The 25,230-nt window shown below is 41.4% G+C and overlaps 1 protein-coding gene across 1 annotated transcript in view; it reads left to right on the top strand.

The window, feature by feature from the left end:
- The first annotated feature begins 2,253 nt into the window (after positions 1–2,253).
- Dnajc15 (DnaJ heat shock protein family (Hsp40) member C15) overlaps positions 2,254–25,230 on the top strand; it is a 55,513-nt gene continuing 32,536 nt past the window's right edge. The window contains exons 1-3 of the mRNA XM_051160860.1: positions 2,254–2,467; positions 20,446–20,497; positions 24,467–24,540. Of these exons, the coding sequence (XP_051016817.1) occupies positions 2,366–2,467; positions 20,446–20,497; positions 24,467–24,540 (228 nt within the window). The 5' untranslated portion in view covers positions 2,254–2,365. The remainder of the gene's footprint in view (positions 2,468–20,445; positions 20,498–24,466; positions 24,541–25,230) is intronic.

The following is a 25,230-nucleotide window of genomic DNA, read 5'->3' as shown; positions in this document are numbered from 1 at the left end:
TAAAATAAACTAACAGAAATTTAACACACCTAACTTTTTTATTTCACAAAACATTCTTTGGTTGCTGTTGTTTTGTTTTGGTCTTTTGTGTGCTTTTTGTTTTTGTGTTTGTTTGTTTGTTTTGAGACAGTGTTTCTCTGTGTAGGCTTACCAGGCTGGCCTTGAACTCAGAGAACTGCCTGCCTCTGCCTCCCCGAGTGAGCGGTGGGATCAAAGATGTACATCACTACACTTAGCTAGTTATCTTCATTCTTAAGGAAGCCAGAGAAGTGAGTTGAGATCCTAAGAGGAGATCCCTGCTTTTGTTTTTTATCTTTCTTGCTGGTAAGGTTGCGTCTACTAAAGAACCAAAGGCTGAGGGCTGAGCGGTCCCTGGGGGTGGGATGCTTTCTAACCCTGGCCACTTCTGTAGGAGTAGTGGTGGAAGGGAGTTCAGTACAGTCTATAAGCAGCCAGTGATGTGCTCTCAATAGGTCGGATCTGACCTGAAGGGCAGCATGCTGACTGCCTTCCTGGCTGCCCTGTTTTTCCAGCCCTATTCTTCACCCCAGCCCCCTCGCTATGTGCTTTGGAAGCTTTTCTCCAGCTCTTGAGCAGGTGCACTATTCTAAAAAGAGCTGGCTCACCGAGTCTTCCTCTAATTGCTTGTTTGCTCCAGGCTAGCAGCCTGTGACTGTTAGGGCCCAGCTGCAAGAATCCACCATTAGCCTCCCTTAGACTGTAAACTCCAAAGATCTGGAGACCTTATTTGTTTACTCGATGCCAAAGGCACAGTGCCCCAGTACTGTGCCTAAAACTTGACGTAAGCTCGATAAGCATTTATTGTATAATTGAACAAATGGATGATGAATGAATGGTACGTAGGCTTCAATCCAATTCATTTATTTTGCTCACAGATAATTGTGGATCCGCTTAGTAAAAAGTAATGTATATAATACGATCATTTTTCCAAGTTTTCAAATACTCTTTATTTTATTTTATTTTATTTTGGTTTTTCAAGCCAGTGTTTCCCTGTGTAGTCTTGGCTGTCCTGGACTCGCTTTGTAGACCAGGCTGGCCTTAGACCTCAACAGCAATCCACCTGCCTCTGTCTCCCAAGTGCTGGATTAAAGGCGTGTGCCACCACTGCCCGGCCTTGAAATATTCTTAACACACTATTCTGAAGTACTACCTTTTCAGTTCTTTGTGCTTATCTCCATATGGTATTTCCAGCTATTTTCTTCTTCTAACTAAAACAAAACAAAAAGTCGGGCATGGTGGCACAAGCCTTTAGTCTCAGCACTTCGGAGACAGAGGCAGGCAGATCTCTGTGAGTTCGAGGCCAGCCTGGTCTACAAAGTGAGTCTAGGACAGCTGAGGCTACACAGAGAAACCCCATCTCAAAAAAACGAAACCAAACCAAATCAAAAAACCATGTCCCTTACTGAACCATCTTAATGGCAGAGCCTCCAAGGAAACCTTCGTGATTGCTGCTGTCCCTTTCTGTAAGCTCTAATGTGCTGTCACATTTGCTTCCATTTGCAGCCAATCCAGTATGCTTGTGCTCTGATATATACTAGCACAGTGTAATAATCTTTCCTCCTTGGTTCTAAATTCCTTCAGGCCCTAAGCATGCAAATAATACTAACTACATGGATAAGTTAATAAGTTCCTAAAACTTTTCATTCAAGTATAGGGGGAAAAAAAACAACCCTTCTTGTAAGCTGGTTTGAAAAGTGTATAAAGGGGAAAACAGAAGCCAAGTCAGTACAGGGGTTAGAAAGCATATTAGCTTCAGTTATCGCCTAAAGTCTGTTCCAAATAGTCTGACCTAAAATTTAATAATAAAGTAAGTCTTTGTATATTTAAATTATCTCAAAGCCAACTGCAGTGAGTGCAAGTTACTTGACCACCAGTTTCTCCTCAGTAATTTCACTTTCATGTACATACTTATTTCTGGCTGGGAAGGTCACATTAGGAAAACCCAGGCATGTCACTACTCCCAGGCACCACTGCAGGACCCAGGAGTCTCTCCTAGCCGGGTTTTAGAGGAAAGGCAAGGTAGATCTAACAAGTTCCACCCCTCAGCCTTGGTGGGTGTGGGTGACAGGTGGCACAACAAGCCCTGCCCAGCAAAACAAAGAAACCAACAAAGCAAAACAAACAAACAAAAAACCAAGTTACGGCCTTTGGCTCAGGGTCTGACCCTAAGCTTTGACTAGACAAGTTGTTTCGGAATAGAGTCAGAGCCAGATTCCTTGCAGCTCAGGTCTCCACCAACGCAACTTCGAGTTTACTAAGAGCGCGAATCTCCCCGCCCGTACTAGTTTGTCCCTGCGGTCGCCTCGTAGCCAACGCTGCGCGTCCTCGGAGTCCCTGCACTGCTATGGCTACCGGTGGCGGCGTGGCCTCCAGAGAGGGGCTGCGCTACGCCGAATACCTGCCTCCCTCCGCCCAAAGGCCGGACGCCGACATCGACCACGCTGCGGTGAGTCTGTGGGCTGCCGCCGTACAGCTCGCCTCACTCTGAGCAGGGCATCCCTAGACCCCAAGCTCTCCAGCTCCCACCCGCTCGCCCGGCGATGGGGACAGGCTGTCTCTCCCCAAAGTGACAGGGACCACAGGACTGGCCGGTGCACGTCCAGTGAAGAGCCCCACGGGACCTCCTGGGCAGCTGGTGGGGCCGGGGGGCGGGCGGCTTCCTTGGGCAAAGTAGTTAAGAACCGCGGCGTGAAGGATGCCTGAGAGCAGTTAGTGCCCAGCGAAGGGAGGAGGGAGAGGTGCTTCTCTAAAGTCCCTAAAAGCCTGGAGTTCCCAACCTGGGTCCAGTCAGAAAATGCACGTGGTTTATTCAGGCTGAAAGGAAGAGGCGGGGGCTTTCCTGCAACCTTGTGGGACCCGGGAGATGGACGAACACAAGTCAGCCGGCACTTGTACCCGCTGAGTCACCCTGTCCGTTTACATCTGTAGGAGTGTATAGAATTCAGGACATAGGTTAGGAGGTCTCTTTAATAGCCAGCCTCAGGAAAGCTGAGTTGTGTGTCACTCGCCACCAGTCCGTGCCAGGGCTCTCTTTTTTTTTTTTTTTTCCCCCTTTATAACAGGAACTTTTAAACTTTCCTATGATATCCTGACATGAGAGTAAGTAGGTTTGTTTGTTTTGTTTTGTTTTTAGGTTTTTTTTTTGAGACAGGGTTTCTCTGTGTAACAGCAGCCCTGGCTGTCCTAGCTTCGTAGACCAGGCTGGCCTTAAACTCACAGAGATCCACCTGCCTCAGCCTCTGGGATTAAAGGCGTGCATGACCATGCCCAGCAAATAGTTTTTTGTTTGTTTTTGTTTTTTTAATTAATATAATAGTCTAATTGAAGCATAAAGGTGAAGTAAATAATTTCTAGTAACATGTCGCTATTTGAATTTGTAAATGCTTTTACATTATTATAATAGAGGCTTCAATGCAGTGAGCATATGACTCCCGTATTACATCAGTCCAAAGCAATTGTGTGTGTGACAGCTACCAAGACAAGCCATCACACATTTTTGGTTTTTCGAGACAGGGTTTCTCTGCGTAGCCTTGGCTGTCTTGGACTCGCTTTGAAGACCAGGCTGGCCTTGAACTCACAGCGATCCACCTGCCGCTGCCTCCTGAGTGCTGGGATTAAAGGTGTGGGCCACCACGCCCGGCACCATCACAACTTTTTAAAGGAGGACTTTCTCTTAAAGCTTTCTCTTCTGACCAACATTCTTTGCTGAATAAACTCCTCTTTCCTTTTTGAAGGCCCTGGTTAAGTGGTCCGCAGCCTCCCCTGACCCTAGTTCCTTTTCTGTAGTAGGAGATTTGTCTCCTATTTACTTACTTACAAAGTTATACAAACTTTTATTATAGTTTATTGATGTATCTATGATAGTGAATCCTCACTGTCACCTAGGAAGCACATGTGTGGGGTGTCTGTGGGGTTCTTTGCAGAGGTTGTTAGCTGAGGAGAGAAAACCCACCCTGAGTGTGGCCAGCTTCAGCCCATGAGACAGATCCTGAGTCAAGTAAGGTGACAGTGTCCTGAGCCCGAGCTTTCACCTTTCTGCTTCCTGACTCCTGCCCCCCCCCCCCCCACCCACCATGCCTTTCCACCCTTCAACCCGCACTCCCAAACCACTTCTATCTCCTCCCCATCTCTTATTTTTGGAAAGTCTCATATAGCCCAGGCTTACTTTGAATTCTCTAGGTAGTAGAAACTGACTTTGACCTTCTGAACCTCTTGCCTCCAGAGTGCCAAGACTGCAGACATGTGCCATCATATCACATGCATGCTTTATTTGCTTTCCTCACATGCCTAGCCTCAACAATAAGAAAAGTAACTAATACATTATCAAAGTGACTTATATCCACATTTATCCATATTTATCTAAGCACCTAAAATGTATGCTTTCCAGGGCATTGTAATTGGAAGGTGCTATTCATGTAATTACTTATTAAAAACAATTATTGTCTTCTGTTACTACACAGCTAATAATACGTGGATATTTGATTCCGATATCATATTGGTACTTACCTTTTTCCTGTTGGCTCTAAAGGAAACAAGAGTAAGTATCTGTCTTGCTCACTATTCTTTCTCCAGAGCTTAGCACAAGGCCTGGCATGTTTAAATTGTAAATGCCAATTAAATAGTTATTTAGTGTGTGATCCATCCTTTCTATTTCTATCCTATTTCTCCTTGAGAGGAAGATTTTTATTTTTCTGTCTTTGTTTCCCTCTGGCACAATTATTGACTATCTTGAATTCAAGTGATACAGTCTCAAGACACATGTTTTAGCATTTTATAACATTTTCAGGCAATTTAAATTTATCTAGATAATAGTTACTTACTAGTTATATTGTTTAGGAGAGTAAAGTGACATAGGGAATTTTTAAACAATTTCTATGTCATTTAAAAAAATCAGCAGCAGCAGCTGTAGTGGGGTGGGCTGGTTTCTAGTTTTCTGGCTTTTTTTTTTTTTGATTTTCAAGACAAGGCTTCTCTGTGTAGTCGTGGCTGTCCTGGACTCACTATGTAGACCAGGCTGGCCTCGAACTCACAGTGATCCTCTTGCCTCTGTCTCCCGAGTGCTGGGATTAAAGGTGTGTGTCACAATGCCCAGCTTTTCTGACTTTTTCTTAGTTCGTGGTAGTAGAACACTTGAGTGACTTTCCATCCCCAAGACTCGCATAGTGGAAGGACGGCACCAACTCCCATGAGTTGAGCACTGACTTCCACATGTGTGCAGTGGCGTGCCCATCACCCCCACCAAATAGAGCCCCTAAGTTTGTTTATTCTTGTTTAATAGATTGCTTGGGAAACACCAAATATGTAAATGATAGAAACTGGGTTTGTGTATGTAGAGTGTGAGTAAACCAGGATCATCACCTCCATGGCCAGAGAACAGCAAGCCTATTTCATCAGCAGGAACTAAGTGTGTTAGGCACTGCTACTTCGTTGTAACTACTCTGTGATTATTTATAGTTACTCAGTTAAGGGCAGATCTGTTAATGCTGTCATCTTTTCATTCTCAATGCATATTTATGGAGTCTTAGTGTGTAAGGTGCATAGATACCATCATAAGTACAAAGTCAAATCAAATATGAGTTTTGTCCCTGGGAGACTTGCTCAGTCCCAGAGCCAAGGAAATCCTCAGCAGTAGTGATCTTGCCTGATGCTGTTTGACAGCTTCCCCTGGGGCCAAGCTGCTGCAGAGCTATGGTAGAGTCTTTGTGTTTTCAAGGACAAGTTAGTGAGGGGCTGACCCCTGTGTCATAGCAAAAGCTTTCCTTGAGTTCAAACCCATTGTTTCTAGTTTGGGAAACCAAAAAAGGTCTGTAGAAAAGTAAGTAAATGAGCCAAACTTTGAGAAAATAAGCTAATTGGTAAATTCATTTAGCCTTTCCTGCAATTAGAGAGGCCTTGCAATCTTTGACAGTTCACAGTTAGAGTATCATGTGGTTTAGAATTATTCTCATTTTTAAGTTTCAATAGAAGTGATTCTTATTTCTAACAGTAAAGTTGTTTATATTTTCTCAGTATGGTAAGTATTTTTGACTATGAGATTTTTATAGATGTTGCTTTAGGTACTTTTAATGCAAGTTCAATTTCAGACACTGTAACTTTCTTTCCTCTGATTTTGTTTGCCCTAAAAACACTTTTATGCAATCTTCTCAAATAATTTCTTTTATAGCATTAAAAAATTTCACTTCAGTCTGTGTGTGACTCTGTTGCGTGTGGGCGCTGGTAGAGGTCAGAAGAGGTTGTCAGATCCCCTTGGGCTGAGTTACAAGCCTCCGAACTTGGGTGCTGAGAATGGACCTTGGATCCTCTGGAAGAGCAGTTAGCGCTTAACCACCAAGGCATCTCTAAGCCCTGGTGTTTCTGTTCTCATTCAATGTGTGTAGATAGCTAAGGAAGAAGCATGCTAACTTTTAATGAATGTGTGCCGTGCACCAGGCACAAGTGTGATAGTATTTTCTCCTCTAGTGTTTCATGCTGTTTTTCTTTGTTTCACACATAAAAAGTTGAGACTTTAAGAAGTTAACTAAGTCTCTCAAGGTTACACTGTACTAAGTGGCAGGACTGGGGTAGGAAACCAGTCCTTTCTGCTGTAGAGCATTGCCATCCTGTCATCTAGAAAAAGGAAATGGATGAATTCCAGTTCCAAGGACTGATCTGTAGCCTTGGCTTTTGTGATAATTTTCAGGGTCTTCAGATGAATCAAGATGTGTTTATAACTCTTAAGCTTCAAAGCAGATTGATTTGAGGTCCCCATAACACAAAGAGGAAGGGATGAATAATATATAATGAAAATTAGGAGCTGCAAATAGGACTGATTGGTCTAAGCAGTTGCTGCCTTACAGGAAAGTAGGTTCTAGGGAAGGAACAAGAGTAGTTTCTGGCAAGGAAGAAATAAGAAAGGCTACAAAGTGCTGCAGGGAAGATATCTAAAGTGTCCCATTCTTATGAAAGTACCTACCGTCAAGGTACAGAGTTCTACTTTGAATTTTCCTGCATCAAGAGATTATTCATCCGCTGCTTTCCTGGCTTTTCAAACTGTGACCCATTGGTTAAAATGTACTTGCTGGGCATGGTGGCGCACACTTTTAATCCCAGCACTGGGGAGGCTGAGGCAGGTGGATCTCTGAGTTCAAGGCTAGCCTGGTCTACAGAGTGAGTCTGAGGACAGCCAGGACCACACGGAGACCTAACCCTGTCTGGAGGAGTTGGGGGCTGTCTTTCATTCTCAAGAGTTCCTGAAGCAGCCCTGTGACATATTGCCACATGGTGCCAGCTAAAGGACATTTCGAGGAAGGACTAGTAATGCCACTGCTAAGTGTATCAAAGTGCTCCGTCTTAACTGTAGGGCATTGCTTGCCCTTTGGGTGAGGGAGAAGGAAGATAGCATTATGGAGCATTATAGCATGTTAGGGATGTCAAAGACCAGTGCTTGTCTCTAGCTTTAGTTTAGCCAATAGAAGACACTATATTCTAGGTTGCTTTTCAAAAGGACCTAATGAGGAGTTAAGACATTTTATAAGGTTTCTGTGAATGAACGTTAGAGTCAGATGGGGACGTTTTGTTGTGCACTCACCCTGGAAAGGAGTGATTATTTTATTTTATTTTTATAATCTATTGAGTATATTTTTTCTTTAAGTAATGCTGGGGTACGTTGCCGCCAGACTGAAATCAGGCTATCTGAGCTCTAGTTCCAGTGCAGGTGCATCTGAAGTTTGTGTGATAGACTCATGACAGAAACAGCATAAGGAGGAAGTGTTCATGTTGGTCTATGATTTCTCAGGGTCCAGTCCTTGGTCACTTAGTCCTGTGTGCTTGGGCAGAGCATGTTGGTGGAGAGATGTTTTCTTGTTGGCCAACAGGGAAGCAGAGATCCAGACAGGAAGTGGGCAGAGATTGCATTCTTCCAGGGACCCACTCCTTGTGATCTTTTCCTTCAGCTAGGCTCCCCCAATCTCCCAAAACAGTGCCACAAGCTCAGGGACCACTGTTCAGAGCACAAGCCTGCCAGGAACTGTTGCAGGATATTTGATCCCATTGTGATCCCTGAGATTGAACTGTAAAGCCCTGTTTCTTGTGGTTGAGCCCTAACACACCTTTAATATGAGAATTTTCTGTTTATTGCAAACAGGTGATTAAGGTGTGGTTCAGCCCTAGCACACACCTTTAATCCAAGAGCTATCTGTACCCAGGATTTAATAAAGTTAACCCTAGGTGGATCAAGACACCAGCTGACAAGGAGTAAAGAGTAGGAGGGACTTTGAATTGAGGAGTACTTAAGATTGGTGTTTTAGCTCTTTGACTTTTAGCTCTCTAGCTCTTGAGCTCCTCAGCTCCTTGGTCTTTCGCTTTTTGGGCTTTGAGCTAACAAGCTTTTGGCTTTGGGTTTTGTGGTCTTCTCTTTCTGGGCTGAGCTAGTGAGCCTTCTGAGCCTTTTCCATTAGAATGTAAGCTGAGTAAAAAGTTCAGCCGGGTGCTTTCTCTGCCTCTCTGAGCTAGCAGGTTTTCACCACAGCATCTGGCAATATAGAAAGATCTGGGATTTTCAATTAAAACAACAAGGAACATTTCAGATTCAAACCACAGCAGTAATAAAATAGTTTGGAACTTGGATCATAACTAGCTCAGATCTATTACTGTGGAAGTCACTGGAATAATAATAATAATAATAATAATAATAATAATAATAATAATAATAATAGCCAACATAATAATAAAATGACGAAAGGAATTGGTTGCGTCAAAAAAGTCCTTTTCTCCAAATTACAATGATGTAAGATAATAGCAAGTTGATAGTAAAACCCAAATCAGAATTGGTGTTTACCAACATAACCTTTTCCTCTTCCTGTGCGTGCCTTTTTGTCCAAGGCCCTTTGTCCTAACCTTGATTCCAGTATCCTTCATTTCTATTTCTACTTTTCTCAGAAGGACTCTGAATCAGAAGGAAAACGCCATTTCCTAGCCACCACCCCCTCATCTATGCATCTATTTAGCGAACTGCTCTTATTTAGCTCAGACTGCATCCTGAGAACAAGAAGCAAACAGAGCCTGCTTCTTGCTCTCTAGAGGCTCAGTGCTCTGAGGAAGAGAGAGTTTGCAGTGTGGTGTTTGATCATAATGGAGAGGTAAAGGAGAAGATGAATTAGAAAGCGGAGCTGTAAGAAGAGGGAAGAACTGGGGGTGGCATTGATTTTTACATCTTCGGATGCTTATTTGATCCTGCTACTAATACCAGAGATAGGTAGAGTCCTTGGCTCCAGAGAGTCCCAAGTGGCCAGGCTCAGTTACCCACCCTGTAAAGGTAATCAGACAGACTAGTAGTGGTGAAGGAAGGCAGAAAGGAGCTTTCTTCCGGTGGTCATATTAGGAGACACAGGCCTGTGACTTGTCCTCAGAATGTGTTCAGCAGTCTTAGGCTTGTGTAGCAACAGAAGGCCAAGCGGTGGGGTTTTCCAGGCCAGCATTGTTTGATCATTGTCTTAGGCTGTTACTCCATGATCGCAGTAGAGCAGAAAAAAGGAAAAGAAACAACACGGGGTTACACTTGCCGGTTACTGGAGCCGCTTTTACTATGTGACAATTTGTGTTTCTTATTAATCAATAGTAGAGAATTGGGCTCAACATTGCTGGCAGTGTGGCCAGAGGAGCACGTGCTGCCTGAGGGTTTCAGAATGAGTCAGTAGGAAGCAAAGAGTGCCCAGATCTGGAGAGATGACGCAGAGGTTAAGAGCACTATCTGCTCTTCCAGAGGTCCTGAGTTCAATTCCCAGCAACCACATGATGGCTCACAACCATCTATAATGAGATTTGGTGCCCTCTTCAGGTGTGCAGGTGTACATGCAAACGGAACACTGTATACATAATAATAAATAAATCTTTTAGAAAAAGAATACACAGATCATGGGCATGAGAGAATGGTGCTCTTATAGGTGCCTTTTAGCAGTAGTTTTATGTGTAAATTTGAAGGCTTGAAATTATATTTAGGGGCTGCGTGCACACTCTCCCCTGTTTAAAAAAAAAGGTATAGTTAAAGATTAAGTAGAAATGTGCCGATACGCTTTCTAACAAAAGAAATTACTCATTAATGAGATAGTGATATTATTGATGAGGGATACTTACAGGCTTACAGATAGAAGCAAGTGTTATAAAAATTAAAAAAAAAAACATGAATCTGAAAAACCTCTGAGGAATTCTTATACAGATGTCATACAAGGCAGTCAAAACATTATGAGTGGCTTTTTAGCATTCTGAGTAAAGCTTGCCTCTCAGGAAAAAAAAGGATATGGTTTCCAGTAGGCTCTGTGTGAAGTTTTTAGGGCGGTTTAGTCAGAATCCTTTAGGTTTTTGTCAGGAGATATAAGACAGTTTTAGAGTGGCAGAGGGTACTAGGGCTCTTGTCTTTCTTCCACATCCCTTTGTTTTCCTTGTCATTTTATCCCTGATTGAGGCCTTCATAGATTATCAAGTAGTCTTTAACTGATAATAAAGTGCTAACTACACCTACAAAATACCTCACAGCAGCTCCGAGACTAGCCCAGTGTTACAGTCTAGCCAACTCAACACATGAAATTCACTGTGTATTTGGGCTTGGGCTAAGAAAACCTGAAGCAAATTTGCAGCTTGATTGGCAACCTTGCAGCAGCCAGTTTCTCTCAGAGGCCTCCACGATTCTTACCAGAGCAAGATTTTCCACAACATGGGTTTATTCACATTGTAGCTTATGTGAGCAAAGAGCTTTTATGTTACCAGGAGAAAGTGCAGGCAAGACTCACAACATTATTTTGAATAAAGCCAAAGTAGTATTTAAAAGATTATTCCCAAGAAGTCAGTGTGTAGCTGAGCTTTGCGTCTGGGGAAATTTCATTCATTATGCTGAGGAATGGAATACCACTGTTGGGGTGAGCCGGAGAGGTGTTTCCTGTGTTTGGCTTTAGATTTTGTTACACTGTTTTGTACTGCAACCCCGATTTAGTAGTTACTATTGTTACAGAATTTATTGCTTGCTTTTGGTTTAAAGGAAATTAAGTGGCTTAAAGGAGAACTAAATAGAACTGTGCCAGCTTTGCCTCTCCTTTGCCCCTGGGAAGTATTTTGAGACACCTAGTGTGTGCGCTGTGGAGCTGGACAGCGTTGTTGAGGGCTGCAGGCTTAGTTTAGATGTGAAATTCACAGAGCTTGAATATTTCAGGTAAGAGAATCTTAAAACTTCGCTTCCCAATGTCATTTGAAGGCCTGGCAGCTTTTGCGTGAGGATACAAACACTCTCCTCCTCTTTCTCTTTGGGGTGCTAGGGTGGAACCCAGGCCCTCACCCCCTGAGCTAGCTCAGCGCAGAGCCCTCTTCCTTACTTGAAGCTCTACTAGGTCTCCCTGAATCCCGCTGATTCTCCAGTAGCCTTTGTTACTCCCTCTCCGTATTTTCCCTTTTACTTGATGTTGTTTAAATTCAGAGAGCTTTCTTTGTAGAGATTGAACCAAATAATAAGACAATATAAAACACTGAGTTCAGCAAAAGTGATTTGCTTGCAATTAACCCTTGAGAATTTAGCCCGTGCCAAATAACAAAAAAAGAATGTTTTGGCTTAATTCTTCTCATTCTTCTTTTCCTCCCTCTTAACCAAGTGCTAATGAATTCCAATATCATTTATCTTATTCATCACAGCATGTTTTTTTTGTTTTTTTTTTTTTTACAGGAAGCCGAGGAAGCAGAGATCTCCTGCTTCCAGCTGAATGCTTTTAGTCTGACCCCCTCAGCAAAAGGCAATTTCATTTTTGTAGTTGAACAAGACAGTGGCTTTTACAGTCTAGATTTTTCTCTCATATACCACATTAGTACCAGAACATCTTTTTTTACCTTCAAAATACAGAAATCCAGATACAACACTTTCATCACTTATCACCCATTATTTTTTAATAATTTCAGATTTTTAAAGAATACACTTCTTCATTTCTCTGCCTCTACCTCTGACCCTGTGCAGTCGCTTTGTGCCTTTTGTTTTGCTTTGCAGCATGACAATTAGAGCTCCTTAGAATTCTGTGATAGCCTTAGGTCTCTGCTGGGAGCAGTAGTGACCCCCGTCATGGGAAAGCTGGAGTCCTGGTGTTCCCCGAAAGGCCCTGTAATGGGGTATCCAGTGGTGAGCTACATGCAATTTGGCCCAACACAAAATTATAAACTTACTTAAAATGTAAAGTCTCATGTTGTTTTGTTTGTAACTTGATCACATGGTGCTTGAATGTGAATTTTGGTGACACTATTTTGTCACACTGCAGAAAGGTTGTTGAGCATGTGTATGATGCGTGACCTCCCTCACTTCACTCCTTTTCTGTCTGTCCTGCGTCTGTTGGTTCATTCCTCGTAGCAGCCCCTGGCTCCTTCAGCTGTGTTCCCTTAGCCTTTAGTGACCTTTCCTTGGATTTAAGCATGGCTTCTTTATTTTCTACGGTTTTTCATTTTCCAAAGCCACGTTCTCGGTGAGGCTTTCTGTGTCTACTTTGCACCTATTGTCATGCCTTTACCTCTTCTGTTTTCCCTGTGGTGCATATCACTGGAAACTAGTGTTAGTTCCTATGGTTTTTGGTTTTTACTTTTTGAAACAGGGTTTCCCTGAACCTGACTGGTTCAGAACTCACTTTGTAGACAAGGCTGGCCTTGAACTCACAGAGATCCGCCTGTTTCTGACTTCCCAGTGCTGGGTTCAAAGGCTTTTGCGCCACCGTGACTGGCCCTATTTGCTTATTGTCTCCAGGAAAGCAGGTACTATACCTGATAGACCCCTGGGATTTTGAATCATACTAATATAAATCTTCAAAGAAAATGTTTCACAACTACAACTTCCTTGGTATGGCTTAAATATGGCTTGTTCAATCTCTCTAACATTCATGTTACTCCATGTGAGGGATCGAGAGGGATAAAGTCTTAATTGGACTGTGATGTTTAGGATGGGGTCTTTGGGAAGTGGGTAATATTAATAAGGCCATCAGGGTGATGGAATGATGGTGGCCAGGGGAGGCATCCATACACTCCGTTCCCATCTCTTGCTATGTGGTACAGCACTAACTCTCCTCAAGAAGGCCATTACTAGATATGAGCCCTGGCTCTTGAGGGGTAGGGAACCATGAGCCCAAAATAAAACATCTTTATTTTTTTATGACTTCCACAGTCTATGGCATTGTTTTATAAGTTACAGAAGAGAGACTAAAATATTACCCAAGGCCTTGTGGGTATTTGAAGAAGAAATAAAATACAAGAAAGCTATAAACACAGTATCCACATTTACCATATACTGTCCTGTGTATGCATGACACTTTTAGAAGATGTCAGAGTTCAGGAATTTATCTACTTTCTTATTTTTAAACATACTATTTACATATTTTCATCACATATCCTAATTTTCTGAATTTCTGTTGGTTTTCCAAATGTATTGTCGTGTGTCATTGTATGAGCAGTTAATTTAGTCTAATTGGTAGAAAATGACTGTGCTTAGGATTGTTAATTCTATTCCTGATTCAGCATTTAGCTTTCATGTTGCTTTTTGATCTGATTTTTCTCATTTTGTTATTGACAGTTTAGCTTTTAAACTTAATTGTTTAAGAAATATTAAAGGGCTTGGGAGATGGCTCAGTCAGGAAAGGACTTGCAGTGCCAACATGAGGACCTGAGTTCAGACCCTAAACATACACATAAAATGCCAGCATGGGGCATACCAGCAACACTGAGCCCTGGGAGCTGTCAGGTCAGCCTGAGATGTAGCACTCTAGCCTCCCCATGCACACGCATGTACCTCCATGCACATCAGCACCCAAACACACACAAAGACAAAAAATATTCAAAATAGAGATTAAAGTACACCTTCATTCTTTCAGTTACATCAAAGTAGGGTTTGCTTAGCTGAAACAGGACTCAGCATGTGACTGAGTGAGAAGAGATTGCTTACCTAGCATGTATAAGCCTGGGCTTGGTCCTCAGCACCAGGAGAAAAAGAAGTCAATCATGGTGGCACTGGATTGCAATCCCAGCATTTTGCACATGGAGTCAGGAGGTTCTGGAGTCAAGGGCTCATGAGACCCTGGCTCAAACAATAAGATTATAAACAAAAAGCCAGAAGAGAGTCCTTTGCCTGGAGACTAGTACTTGCACTTCAGTGAGCAAGAAATAGCATTCAATAAGCAGATAGGATCAGTGTTCAACAGAGAAACGAGAGAACATGTTGGTGCACGCTGTCCAGTGAACAGTGCCTGTGTGTGCAAGTGTGCGCGCACTACCTTACTATATAGACTAGCTTGGCCTCAAACTCACAGAGATCCTCCTGTCTCTTTCTTTCTCTCCCAGTGCTGGATTGAAGGCATGTGCCACCACGCTTGGCTGCATTATATTTTTAATGTCATTGTGTTTTATTGGCAAAGCACAGGGCCTGAGTTTTATTCCTAGAACCCACATGAAGGAAAGCCAAGTATAGCAAGCAGCTCATGGTTAGAGTCCCAGCACTGGGCACATAAGCTGGCCCCCAAACTCTCCATGCTACTGCCTTGCCTCCCAAATGCTAGGATCACACTTATGCCAACCCTGCACAGCTCCCGATGGCAGTAGCATTTTAGTAAAAGAAAAAGATAGGTAATAGTATTTTCTAAGAAATAACATCCTATATCAACTAAGTTTTAATTTAATTCTGTTTATGTCTAACATTTTACTTAACAATTCCATATTAAGCTTGATTAGAAGGACTTATTCTTACTTTAGAGTAGAAAAGCTAGTTGTATAGGGCATATATATACTTTTTCCTTACTGACTTCAGTTTTCATTCCTGCTATTTGGTTTGCTATCATTTGTTTGTGCTGTCTATAAACTGTGGTAATAGAAATTAATTAAAATATATTTAAAGAGATAATTAAGATATAACTCCTTCCCAATAAAGAATCTTAATTACAATAAATAAAATGGGTTCTTTGTCCTTTAGTGTGCAGATAAGATATGATTACACAGTCTTGGTCATTTATTTACTGACCATCCTTATTTAATCTTGTGATCTATCTAATTTGTGCTTGTTTTGCTTGTATATTTAAAAGTCATGAGGCCTTTTGTGTGTTTCCTTCTTAAAAACTCTTGATACCTGGAAAGCTTCAAGAGACAATAATAATATCTATTTTCAACTTAAAGTAATAAATACATTGATTTTCATAAGGATAGAGTATTTTAGATATTATAATAAGGATAGCAGTAAAGATCTTCGGAGATTGGCATGGAGAAGATATTGGAGACCTACTCTGGGCAGGGTCTACATATATGCATAGATGTAGTTAGGTGTCAGGTATATAGAGGCATGTTAGTTAAAGTTCCGGTTGTAATGATTTTACTGACGATAATTTGATGAAGGAAGCATTTGCTGAACTGTGGGCAGGATAAGTTAATCAAAAAGAGACAGTCTATCACTGAGAGAAGCAAGAGCTGGGAAATGTTCTTCAAGTGAGGAGGCAAGGCTCCAAACTGTGACCAGAAATCAGTGAGGGTTCAGGCATGAAGAAACACTCATTCAACAGACCTGCAGCCCAGGAGCATCAGAAAAGGAACTCGGCGTCTTGTGCTATTTGCACCCTTCACCTCTGTTGGCAACCAGAGGCTAGAGGGCAAGAGTGCTTAGTGATAGAGTTTTAAAGGTAAGGGAAAAGAGGGAAAAATACAACACTAGACAAACATGGGCAGAGAATGGGCCTGGGGAAACGAAGTGAGTAGTAATTAGAGTACTCAGAGCTTAATTGAATTAAATTGCTTTATTTATTTATTTATTTTCACTTTTAAACGCAATGTAGTTTTACAGATTATTAGAATAAAGTGATTGCCCAAGGGGTTAATATTTAGTAATAAAATACCTTTAATCCTGAAATAAAATCTCTTTGTAATTGTAGAAGCAACTGTTAGATTTCTGAAGGCAGCTCTAAAGAGACCAAGGTCTGACCTCACACAATGGAACTGTTCATCAGCACACGGCAAGGGGTAGCCTCTCTGCTCAGGAAATGGAGGGATCTGCCAAGGGGAGAAGCTGGTAGGATGAGGGCCTTGGGCATGGGGAAACTGTTGCAGCTGTAAGGCCTGTGTCTCTCCTTCAGTCTACCCTTCCTGAAAGTGTTTGCTTTCCTTTCTGTGTGTCTTTCATTCACTGGTAAGGCTGAGCAAGGTCATGTGCAGTCTCACAGGAATCCAGTCTTACAACAGAGGCACTCTATCAGCAACTGTTTGTCTCATGTATTTCTTTTATGATCCTAAAAGATTTTGAAACTAGAATAACTCTGTTATGTGGGATGTAGACCAAGAAGATCCACGTCCTTTTTGTCCAAAGTATTGCCTTCATAGTTAAAAAAGAATTTATAAATGGAAGTTACAGGCCAGAAAGCAAGCTCTGTTTAGGAAAGAACCTGAGGCTGTGTCTGAGGGAGCAAAAGTGTAAGACTCTGGAGGGGATGTGTGTCACATCTTGACGTACACAATGCAGATCATCGTGGCGGCCATGAGCAGACTCAGTGTAACAGTCAGACGTTGCTGGGGGAAGGTCACATAGTAGCCACTCATTTTGTAGCTGGCAGTGATTTTGAGTAGTCCTCATTTTTGATTGAACAAGAACAGGCAGCTGATGTCGTTAAGTGCAGAGCAAGGACGAGCTAGTTTAATGGAGGTGGGGTGGGGGTGGGTTGTTGATTGTCTCTGGCCCTGACTCCCAGCTTGCTAACTGTCTCACCTCAACTTTAAGGCTTTACAAAAGATTGTTTATTTAACCTAGGGAAGATCAATTACTTTACCAGAGCCTTCCTCAGAAACCAGTTCTCTGAATCTGCCTGTACTTAGACAAACGTAAGGATCAGCGGGCTTTGCTCGCACTCTCGTCACACCCTCCCCTCTGGTGTCAGAGGGTGATTTTACTGACTTTATTAAAGGCGGCTGACATTGACTAACCACTTACCATGTGCCTGGCCGTTGTGCTAAGACCTTTACATATAGTTATATAGTCATGTGTTTTGTCCTGATAATAACCTGAGGGGCTGTGCAGCCTTGCTAGCAATTTGAAATGTATCAATGGACAAATAAGTTTTAATTCTAGTTTATAGAACTTCACTTTTTTTTTTTGTTTTTGTTTTTTGTTTTTTTTTTTTTTGTTTTTCAAGACAGGGTTTCTCTGTGTAGCCTTGGCTGTCCTGGACTCACTTTGTAGACCAGGCTGACCTTGAACTCACAGCGATCCACCTGCCTCTGCCTCCCAAGTGCTGGGATTAAAGGTGTGCGCCACCACACCCGGCCCTCTCTGTTTATTCTCAGACACCTTATCATGCTTATTAGCCATATATATTTTAGCCCTCTTCCCTACAAACACTGCTAAGGATTGAACCCAAGGCCTTTTCCATGTAGGCACATTGTCTAAGTCTTTGACTCTAAGAATTTTTTTAAAAGATGAAAGCCCCTGGCCTTCCTAGGGCCTTACAGTGTCCTGCCTGCTCTTACTGATTGCCTTTTTGTTGATAAATTGGAGGAACTCCATCTAGATATTGGATATGTGCCCACTGCTGCTTGTGTAAATGACTTCTGCCAGTCTATGAAAGATTGCCACTACTGCAATATTAAGAACAGGAGGAGTTAGAGTAGGCAAAAATGGGTCTTTCTAATGAGATAAAAAGGTAAAACATTTAAGGGTGATAGATTTTCCAAAGAAAAAAGTAGTTTGATTAAAATGGGATCATTAAAGAAGACATAGAAAGTTCATAATATCATGACACACAGCACCAAGGAAAGCTCTAGAAAATGGCACAACTATGGCTCAGTACTTAGCTCCCCTCTGTTCAGTGCTAACGAGGCTAGGTAACCTGAAAGGAACTTTGAAGTTTTTCTTGTCTCACTGGATAGCTCAAGGCTTTTCCTCACCTTCCAGGAGTGAGTTTGTGGTAGGCTTGGCCCAGGATGGCGAGACTAGAGGAACATGCTTCACCTATGATTGCTCTAGCTTGCTGAATGGGATGCTGGACGTTCAGATTTGTACCACTGTGCAGCTGCCCTCTCTGATCTGATGATTCTCATTATAGAGTCGTCATGACTAAACTATGATTGCTTAAGACTTAGGTCTGTCTGTCCTCATGGACCTTGCTGGCTTGCTCTTGAGGCAGTTTCGTGCAGGTAACCATAGCTGAGTGGTTCGTGAGTGCAGTGGCCGGGTCTTAGCCAGAAGACAGCATTTCATAGAGTGGGAGAATGGGAAGGAGCCATGAGACTGATTTAACTTCTTAAACAGAGGCATCCCGGGAGTGCCAGAGCAGCTTCATGATTGGGAGGGACACAGCCTCTGCTTATATTTAAAGTTCTTGCTTTCTTCAGAGACCTAATTGGGGTACAGTGTGCAATTGAAAGGAAAGACGTTTCCCTTCTTCCTTTCTCCTCCACTCCTCCCTGTCTTCCCTTAGGATGATGACTTCTTCCTCTTCCTCCTCCTCCTCTTCTTCCTCTTCCTCCTCTTCTTTTAATTTACATATTCGCTTTACATCCCCATCACAACTCCCTCCCTCCTTCCCTCCTTTCCCCTCTCTCTCCCTCACACCCTCTACCTCCCATGCCCCCTCCCTGTGTCATCAAAAAAGAGGAACCTCCCCCACCCCACCCCAGCACATCAAGTCGCATCAGGACAGAGCTCATCCTTGTCCACTGAGGCCAGGCAAGGCAGCCCGGTTTGGACAAAGTGATTGAAAGCAGCAACAGAGTCCGTGTCGTGGACCGCACCCACTCAACTTACAAGGGAACCCACATGAAGATCAAACTGCCCATCAATTACATATGTGTAGGGGCCCTAGGTCTAGTCCATTCATGCTCTTTGGTGCTCCCATCTCTATAAGCCCAACCTGAGACCCACCCCATGGGAAAGAGCCAACCCCTGACACCATTAACAATACTCTGCTATGTTTACAGACAGGAACTCTACCAGTCTGAGAGTACCCCACCCCCTCAGCAGCTGAAAGAATCAGATGCTGAGACTCACAGCCAAGCATTAGGTGGAGCTCTGGTAGTCCTGTGGAAGAGTGGGAGGGAAGGGTACAAGGACCCTGAGGGGACAAGAACACCACAAGAAGACCAACAGAGTCAACTAATTCCTAGGACTTCTTAAGCTGCTCATACCACTCTGCTGTTTGTAGGCTAACACTTACTTAGTATAGCCACAAAATCTGCTGCATCTGCTGGGTGTGGTACAGAGGCAGCTGGATCTCCACAAACTTGAGGCCAGGCTCCTCTCCATGGTTGAGTTCCAGGTCAGCCAGGGCTACTTAGTGACACTCTGTTTTGAAAAACCAAAACCAAAAACCTAAGGGAGGCTTGGAATGTATGTCTGACTAAAAAGAAATTCCTCACTCCAGAAGACAAGGACACCCAAGGATTGTCTCTGCCACAAACCTCTTTATTACGGCTGAAGTATTTTCCTAGGGTGTTTAAGGAAAAAAGTTTAGAATGACATGGACATATAACCAATCTTAGGCAGATTTTTTTTTTCATCAGAATTAGCTCATAACTTTATGACATTCTGCATTGGCTATTGCTTTAAAATATTTTTACCTGGCCTAGAAGAAGATTAATTTTAAAATGATTTGTTATTTTAACTAATTTTCTGAATTTGATTTGTTTCCTAAAGATGTATTTAAGGTTTTATTAAAATCCTAAGTATAGAAAATGCAATTAAGGAGCTGGAGAGATGGCTCAGAGGTTAAGAGCATTGTCTGCTCTTCCAGAGGTCCTGAGTTCAATTCCCAGCAGCCACATGGTGGTGCATAACTATCTATAATGTGATCTGGTGCCCTCTTCTGGTGTGCAGGCACACATGTGGGCAGTATACTGCATAAATAATAAATAAATAAATAAATAAGAAAATGCAATTAAACATCTGAGTATAAAGTATTAAAGAGGAAAATATGTGCTTTCATCTTTATGGGGAATAAACATTAAACCCACTATTGACAACAGTCTACAGCAAAGATTTTACAATAGGTAATATGAAACCTATATGTAGAATGAGCTCAGAAATCAAGTGAAAATCTGGAGCTATTTTGGGTTACTGAAAATGAGTCAATAATTGGGCACTGGTGGCACATGCCTTTAATCTAAGCACTTAGGAGGCAAAGGTGGCTGGATCTCTGAGTTCAAAGCCAGCCTGCTCTACAGAGCAAGTTCCAGAATGCAGAGAAACCCTGCTTTGAAAAATAAAACAAAACAAAAAACAGAAGAAGAGAAAAAGAAAATTAGCCAATAAAGCAAGCAGCATATATAATCCCATAGGCAATGTAGATTTTAAGTTGTCTTCTTCTTAGCAACACTTGAAGAAAATGTACTTGAGGTAATTATCATTGTTATTAAGGTGACTTACTTTCATAGCATCACGTGCACAACTATAAAGGATAATATGTTTTCCCTCCGCAGGGAAGAAGGCTGATAGCTGTAGGACTGGGTGTTGCAGCTGTTGCATTTGCAGGTACGTTGTTTTGCTTTTCAGACATAATCCATTCCCATCTTACCTACTGTTTGCAGTCACTTAGCAATAATCAGTCAGGCAAAATATAGACACACATTACAGAAAAGGAAACTATTGCTCAATGAGCTAAGACAGCTAGCTGTGTAATGGTTGATATTCCTGACATGTTATAATGTACAATAAAAACTCTTTAGTATGGGCCGATGAGATGCTCAGTGGCTAAAGCACTTGAGTTACAAGCCTGAAGATCCAAGTTCAGACACCCAGAACATATGCTAAGGTCTGACACAGTACCTCATGTAGTCCCAGTGCATAGTGGAAGGTTGAGACAAGAGGATCCTGAGAAACTCCTGGACAAGCTAGCTTGGAATATGCCCCCACTTAACAACAGAAAGACTGTGTCAAACCAGTTCAAAATGAGGCCAGCATCCTAGGTTATCTTCTGACCTCTACATGCCCTCCTTTTATGCACATGATAAATACAGGCCTGTTGGAGAGATAGCTCAGCAGTTTAGAGACTTGCTGTTCTTCCAGAGGACCTGGGTTTAATTCCTAGTACCCACATCAGGCAGTTTACAACTGCCTCTGACTCCACCTCAAGAGGAGCCAACTCCTTTTGGCTTTTGCAGACACCTGCCCACAAATACACATGCATGCGTCTAAATAAATAATAAAGTAAATCTTAAAAAGACAAAAGCCTTATGTTTTATTTATTGCTATTGGCTGATCATGTATTTGTGTACGTGTGTGAAGCTGGGCAGGAGTATGTAGACTGCTAATGACAACTTTAGGGAGTCAGTTCTCTTTCTACCACAGAGGTTCTAGGATGGAACTCAGGTTGTCAGGCTTGACAACATTACTTTACCCACAAGCCAAGCCATCTCTCTGGTCCTGAAATCTTTAATGCAATGCAAGTGATGGAGGTTCTTTTATGCTCTCATATTTATGTGGACTTAAACATTTATTTCAAGCTATCATTTCCTTTTCATGAATATAGCTGTTCCTCGACTACTGAGTTATTGATCTAACATATTGATATAGTTTTTGTTTGTTTATAAATGCAGGAGAATTTAATTGACTGCCACAACTATCTTATTAGAAGGGGTAGTTTTAAATATTAAGGGTATGTATTCATCATTAACTTACAACTTTAAATTACATAGCTATTCCCTAACAAAATGTTAATCTGAGAGTATTTTCTTGTGTTAGTTTTGTTTATGTTACTTTGGTAAAATACCTTGATAAACAATTTAGAGGAGAGAAGATAAGGTTTGTTGTAGCACACAGTTCCAAGCAGGGTTATCATAGCAGGGAAATCAAGGTGCTTGGTACTTAAATCAGCTAGTAACATCCACAGTCAAAACAGAATTATTGCATGTATGCGTCTCCTCAACAGTCTTTCTCCATCTTATTCAGTCAGGATTCTCTGCCTAGGGAATGGTGCCACCCACAGTGGGCAATCTCCCCACATCAATTAACATAATGAAGACATTCTACGGACAGGCACATAGGCCAGCTTCATTGATAGTCCTTTATTAAAACTCTATTCCCAGGTGTCAAGGTGACAATTAAAATTAACTATTATACCATGTAATTTAAATATTTGTTTCTAAATTCTATGGATTTGTTTATGTTAATTGCATTTTTCCTTGACTAAAGCTACGTTTTATTGTGGTGTCATACACTTAAGTTCTTTTGTTTTGTTTTGTTTTGCTTTGTTTTCTTTTTGAGACAGGGCTTCTCTGTATAACAGCCCCTGGCTGTCCTGGACTCACTTTGTAGACCATTCTGGCCTCGAACTCAGAGATCCACCTGCCTCTACCTCCCTGAGTGCTGAGACTAAAAGTGTGCACCACCATGCCCAGTTATAGTTAAGTTCTAATAGAAAATGACAGAGTTTTATTTGGTTCTATATAGTATTTAATTTTACACAGTAAAACAAGCAGAACTTAAAATCAACAAGACCTATGATTCAGATCCTTTAGATCTTTTTGCCAGCAGGGCTTTGTACGAATTTTATAACTATAGTTAACTGTCTTTGAGCTTTCATGAGAAAAAGATAATGTTTTCAAAGGAATCCTGACAGTTGTCATAAACATAAATTTTAGTACTATTATAGGATAGACTTAATTATAAATTCAACTGTGAGCTTTTCTTTTTTTCGTTTTGGTTTTTCGAGACAAGGTTTCTGTGTGGAGTCCTGGCTGTCCTGGACTCGCTTTGTAGACCAGGCTAGCCTCAAACTCTCAGAGATATGCCTGACTCTACCTCCCAAGTGCTGGGACTAACACGCCCGGCTTGAGCTTTTCAATTTAATTTAGAAAAAAAAAATGTATCTTATCTGTTCTTCTTCCAGACAATGACAAGAATTTGTGTGTACATTATATATATATATTTACAAATCAGAGTAACAGCTTGCCCAGAGCCAAATAAAACTGAGTAAAAACCTCAGGAGAAGGTATACTTCCATTCATTGCAGCTAGATTTTCTAGTTTATGTCTAAATGAACCTTCAAATATCATTTCCTGAAGCCTTTATCTTTCCATTCACTAGGGCGGGAGTTTAGTTGGTGTGCCTAAGTATGGTTTTCAGGAATTTTACAGTGATTTGAAAGTAATGTTTAATGCATAGAATCAAATGGTAAACTAGCCTGGAAGATCCAGGTAGTTGAGCCTTCCCACTAGAATTTTTAATTTGCAGATAAGCTTCTGGCTGGCATCAGAACTTAGGCGTGTGGTATCTTACACAGTTTCCTAGCGAGACCTGGTGGGAAGGGCACAGTAGAAAGTGGGGTCTGGTGGTACTTTACTCTTGGATGAAGCCCTCAGGGTGCCTCAGGATCTGTTCTGCTCTTGCTTTTTCTTGGTAGCACAAGGGACTATTAGGACACTTAAGAAAGGGAAATTGAAATAAGATTTTAGTCTTTCTCCCAAAAACTCAGATATATTTTTAGAACAGAAACTCATATTCTTAAATTATGCATCTTTGTTAGATTTATAGGAAATCTCTGGCACAGTCAAGCTTAGCAATTTTGATTTAACAACTGTCATTTCCTGTCACATCTTTTACTATTTCTCTAATATAATATAAGCACATGTTTTCCGTTTGGGTTTACATTTCCTAATCAAATTTTACTTTTTAGTGATTTTGACCTGATCACTTTTTAGTGATCAAATTACAAACATTTATTCCAGTATGATACTTAAGATTGTAAAAACGTAAACTTGTGTTTAAGTAAATTGAATCATTTTAACACTTTCAATATCAGTAGTAATTATAATCTGTAAAAGAGCAACTTGAATAATTTCCAAACTCTTTTCAGGTACCTTGAAGCTAAAAGTGATTTTAAATTTCATGGACGAGAAATCACTGGAATATGGCAATTTCTAAATGAGCTTAAACCTTTAAACAACCAAAAAATTAAATAAAATAAGATTTCAGAAAGCAAGCATTCAAAGTGAGAAAAACAGATAATTAAATCTTTAGAAAATAGCTTCCATGTGGTTGCTCTCTTACTCTACAAGTTACTCTAGCAAATGCTCTCCTGTACCATCTCTCTTGAGAAGTGTTTGTCCTCTATGTATTTCAATGTGATTGTCATCATAAATGGAGATATAATTAATCAATTAGCATCATAAGTGTCTATTATAAACAGTGACTTGTTTTATTCAGTTTATTGTGGTAACATAACATAAAATATTATACATATAAACACTGAAATTTTCTAATTTTATTGTCATAAGCTAAAACTTGATACATGTGTTGGCTATGATATTAAAGTCAGAATCTGTCTGTTTAGTAAATTAGAAGTTTGAAAAATAATAGGTCTTTTTGATAAATTTTGGAATACTCGCTTAAAGTAGCATTTATAAGATAAACTATCAATAAATGATGTATGTAATCACCTTAAGAGTAATGATTGACATTGATAATGAAAACTGTATTTGTCTTTGTTCCATCTACTGTTAGGTCGCTATGCTTTTCAGATCTGGAAACCTCTAGAACAAGTATTCACAGCAACAGCAAGGAAGCTTTCTTCTCCCGTAAGTTAAGTGAGGCATTCTCCGATGCTCGCTTTGTATTTCTTTGTCGGACTTAAACGCAACTCAGAGCACCTCTTAGGTTTCCCACCTACAAGTTGGGAAGAGGTAGAAGTTTGCTCCCTTGCACCATGTATGGTCTGTCTGGTTCTTTGTTTGTTTGTGTGGGTTTGGTGGTTGTTGTTGTTGTTGTTGTGAGACCGGGTGTCTCTGTCCTGAACTTGCTTTGTAGACCAGGTCTGTCTGGCTTATGGATCTAGTTTAAGTTTCTTAGTCATATGATTCTTATGGATGAACGTGGCTTTCTGGTGTTCAGCACTGCTGTACTCTAGGTAGTGCTGGGTAGACTGTTGTTCCCCAACAGACTTACTGACTGGTGTTGTGTCGTTTTGAAGCAGGGTCTCATGTAGCCCAGGTTGGCCTGAGCTCTTCGCTCCTCCCACTCCCATCTCTCAAGTAGCAGGCTATAGACATGTGCCACCACACATAGCTTCTTTGGGTTTTTGTCTTCTGAGCTAGCATCTTACTATTTAGCCAGTGTTGACTTTGAACTCTCTTGATCCTCCAGCCTCATAAAAGTGAGTATTGAGATTGCAGGCATGTGCCACCACGCCTGTGTTATTTTTCCCTTCTAACTACTGCTTATTTGCTGAGTAAGCATTTAGTGAGTGCCCGCCATTCACCAGTCCCTGT

Source organism: Acomys russatus, chromosome 18 (genome assembly GCF_903995435.1).
Source record: "Acomys russatus chromosome 18, mAcoRus1.1, whole genome shotgun sequence".
Taxonomy (NCBI): Eukaryota; Metazoa; Chordata; class Mammalia; order Rodentia; family Muridae; genus Acomys; species Acomys russatus.
This window is presented reverse-complemented; position numbering and strand designations above follow the sequence as displayed.